This window comes from Glycine soja, chromosome 13 (assembly GCF_004193775.1).
Source record: "Glycine soja cultivar W05 chromosome 13, ASM419377v2, whole genome shotgun sequence".
Taxonomy (NCBI): domain Eukaryota; kingdom Viridiplantae; phylum Streptophyta; class Magnoliopsida; order Fabales; family Fabaceae; genus Glycine; species Glycine soja.
Genome location: NC_041014.1, coordinates 751,948 through 756,041, shown reverse-complemented (window position 1 = coordinate 756,041; position 4,094 = coordinate 751,948). Strand labels below are relative to the sequence as shown.

Below are 4,094 nucleotides of genomic sequence, written 5' to 3'. Positions count from 1 at the left end.
CTCACATCAATTTTACTATTATCCCATTCAATCCACAACCTCCCATTATCATGCCACTTGTAATTGTCCAGGTAGTTGTGAGGTAGTTTAAGCTTATCTCTTATTTTCTTAGCATTCTTATTTTTCACTCTAGTTTCAATCAAAATAGCAATGGTAGGCCTAAGCTTTAGGAGACGGGAGCTAATCTCCTTTAGCTTTCCTACATTATTTAACCCCCTTAAATTCCAAGATATAATCATGTAACCATCCCTAGGCCTCCTAGAGAGTCGTTCAAAACTTCTAGAGCCTTGAAACCATTAGAACAATCAACATTAGATGTACCAATTACCTCTATAGCTTTGCCTGTATGTCTTGCAGCTTTGCCCACTGTAATCCAACCTTCTGGTTTGTCCTCTCCTTCAGTTTCAGTATTCTGCACAGGTGTCTTTGGAAGGGGATCTGCCTTTACCTCATCTGCTTGCTTGTTCCTAGGTATCCATTTCTTGACAACTTTCTTCTTTCCACATTGATGACCAGCCTTTTGACATTTCTCACAAAATTCTGGCTTCCACTCGTATTCCACAATCTGCTTTATCTTTCCTCCAGTTCTGTCAGATATGGTGATTTCCTCTACCAATTTTTGGGTAATATCAACCTCAACCAATATGCGAGCATAAGAAACTCTAAGTTTCTGAGCTGTGCATTCATCAGTCATCAAAGGATTGCCTATTGCGCTGCCTATCTTGTTCAAGCTTTTCAATCCCCAAAGGCATAGAGGCAATTGTGGTAACTTTACCCAAATCGGCATAGTTTTCTCCAGGTCTTTGCTTAGATTGAAATCTGGCGTCCATTCCTTCAGTATGATTGGCATGTTGTGGATGGTGTAGGGTCCTCTCATCATCACAGTTTCCCTGTCTTCGCGATTCATGAAACGGAGAAGGAAGTAACCGTCATCGTGATACAACATATCTGGAAGAGTAACGAAATTCCACATCTTCACCATGTAGTTCTTCAACATAGTCATGCTCAAACTACCTCCCAGCACATACAGTATCATCGCGTTTTCCCAAAATTGAAGTTCTGACGCAATGTCCTCCGCTTCAATTTCCACTTCCACTTCACCATTGATCAGTTTGGGTGCTACAAACTCCATTGTTACGCCGTTGGACGGATTACGATTGTTGTTTAGAACATCTACCCACAGTTTTCGATCAGTGACCTCCTTCGGTTCTTCAATTAGGGTTTCAGGACTCTTCGTTGTTGCTTCAAATTCCTCAATAGTTTCTTCGTGCTTCTGTAACTCGTGATTCTCAGTCTCCACTACCAGATTAGTTGCCGGTTGAGGATGATTCACCGGTGGCGGAGGCACCGTATTCGGTGGCTGCCCTCGCCCCCGTTTCGCCATCAGAAGACTGTTTCAACTACGAACATGATTTTTATAGTTTTTGTTTTATTATATTAGTATTTTTAAAAATATAATGGATATATTTTTATTGTCGCATAATGAAATTATTGTTGTTAATATTTATTTATATAGATGACTTGAATTTATGTGTTTTTTTATATACATTTAATGGTGTTAATGTTATTAATTATTTTAGTATTTATGGATATCATTTTTGTTATAATAAAATCACTATTAAAATATATTTAAATATATCGTTATTTTTTATTTTTTATTTATGATATGTATGATTATTAATTTTTTTTCTTTCTATACAGGGGTTTTAAGATGACAAGTTCATCATCTTCTAATCATTATGATGTGGTATCTAGACCATTAGAGGATGAATTATTGTGGATGCAAAAAAATTATATATCACAACATATTTGGAATGGTGCTAATGAAAGGATGTTAAAAATCCGACGAGCTACACCAGTGTACAATCATAGAGAAGCACTGCCAGACGAAATTATTCCTCTATTACAAATTTCGGGTTTGTACCCGATAATGAAATTGGCGTAGTTGAAAGTAAATGGAGCATTAGTTAATGCTTTTATTGAAAGGTGGAGGCCAGAAACACATACATTTCATTTGAAGTGTGGGGAGACAACTATTACACTGCACGATGTTTTTGTGTTACTTGGTATTTCTGTGTATGGAAGACCTTTAACTGGCAATACAAATATTGGCTGGTTTGAGTTGTGTCATGAATTATTGAGTGTCATGCCTGACGATGATGCAGTTGATGAGAACTCACTTTTATTGAGTTGGCTGACTTCTCAATTTGTAAATATTCATGATTTTACAGGCAACCAACAAGGGCTTGAAACATTTGCTCATTCTTGGATCTTAAGATTCATAGGAGGGGTGATGTTTGTTGACAAAAGCATTAAAAGGGTGTCAATGAGATATTTGCAATTTTTGAGAGACCTTAGAGAGTGCAACACTTATGCATCGGGATCTGCTCTTTTGGGTTACCTTTATTGATGTTGTAATTCTTAATTAATGTATTAAATTTAACTTTTATATGCAGTTTGTGTGGGTCACTTATCCTGGACATGTGGAAATGAATTTGAGCCAAATTTGTTTTATTGGGTCTGTATTATGGACATGTATCGTACCACTTATTTGTTTTCAAAGAGTGGAATGACACCAACCGGGTAGAGTCATGAGACAATTTGGAATGCAACAACCTATTCCGCGCCTAGTAATGCAACCCAACAACATACATGACTTGACATTAAAGGGAAAAGAAGGAAAAAATTGGATGCGACTAATGCAACTCGCGCTTAATGAATGGAATAGTCGCTATGAAAGGAGAGTAGAGCAAGCGCCGCCACAAACAGGGACCCTTAGTATGAACTCAGAATATATGAGGTGGTACAGGCGTAAAACAAAAGTTTACGTGGACCCAAAACATGCAAGAAGAGGACTATTGTTATACATTGTTGATTATAATTTAGAAAAGAATGTCGCGCTTATTGAAGATTATTTTAATTACTATTCCTTTATTTTATATGCAGGGCGAAATCGTCGAAACAATGCATTTTATGGTGTCGCCTCTTGGGAGAAGGGTTTGTACTTTTGACGATTTACTGCCATGTATTGAGAAGATCACTCTTTTGTCTGACGAAGAAGATAGGATACTTGAGGCACATGAAGATGCTCCCCCTTCTCAGCCACAATTTGAACATCAACAGTTTAATATATTACAGCGAAGTGTGGATACTCGAGGCTTAGCGCAACGTCGGGAAACTGTTGATGCAGCACCATACAGTTTCCCTCCGATGCCAGAACGACAACATGAAATGTATTGCACACCGCAGACATTCACCCAAGAACTGTCGCAGATGCCGCCGATGTATTCATACACACATGATTTACAACCAGGGTACAATATGACAGGCATATTTGGGTCCTCTCCTCCTTCAAGGGAAACTCCTTCATTTACCCAAAGTGATGAACTATCAACCCCAAATGCCCCACTTGGTGGTCCGTGGAATGTACTTGGAAATATACTCGACATGGATGACTTATTAGGGGTCGATTTACGTCATGATTTCTCTGTTGAGGCTGACCAAGTGGATGAAAGGGTGAATCATAGAAGAAGAAATCCTGATAGGGCAGCTAGGAATTGGGGTCGGCCATGTGGGACTTTGTCGCGGCATCACAGACATAGTGATGATTGATTAATAATGAGTTTACATTTTATTCGCATGTTTTAACATTGTCATGTATTTTGTATTGTTTTTTTTCCATGTTTTAACATTGTCATGTACTTTGTATGGTTTTTTTCCATGTTAATTTTATATTATTGTCACTTTAACGTTTCAATCTTATCGTGCAATGCTTTTAAAATAAATAAAAATAAATAACGATAATGTGAATGACACATAAATGTGTTAAAGAATAACCAAAAATGAAGTAAACATTTCATTATCATATGATCTAATACATGACATCAACAACCTTTTTGAGATTGCAATGAACAATTACGCCGGTTGTGTCCTATTGTCCCACATCTGCCACACTTGTATCGAGTTTGCGATGGCTCCCTCCAATCCATTTCATTTCTTAACCGTCTTGATCTTGGCCTTCCTTTTTTGTCACGAATAAAACTTGGATCAGGCACAAGTGTCCACGACTCATCAGATGGGAGAATCGCATCGTC

At 37.8% G+C, this 4,094-nt stretch overlaps 1 protein-coding gene across 1 annotated transcript; it reads right to left on the bottom strand.

Moving 5' to 3' along the window:
* Positions 1 to 235: 235 nt before the first annotated feature.
* On the bottom strand, positions 236 to 1,384 carry LOC114382660. The gene has a single exon (XM_028342222.1). The coding sequence runs from the start codon at positions 1,382 to 1,384 to the stop codon at positions 236 to 238; it is 1,149 nt and encodes a 382-aa protein (XP_028198023.1).
* Positions 1,385 to 4,094: the final 2,710 nt, after the last annotated feature.

Bases quoted from the DNA above. Each gene is read 5' to 3' on its own strand.
- LOC114382660 (XM_028342222.1), bottom strand. From the start codon at position 1,384: ATGGCGAAACGGGGGCGAGGGCAGCCACCGAATACGGTGCCTCCGCCA.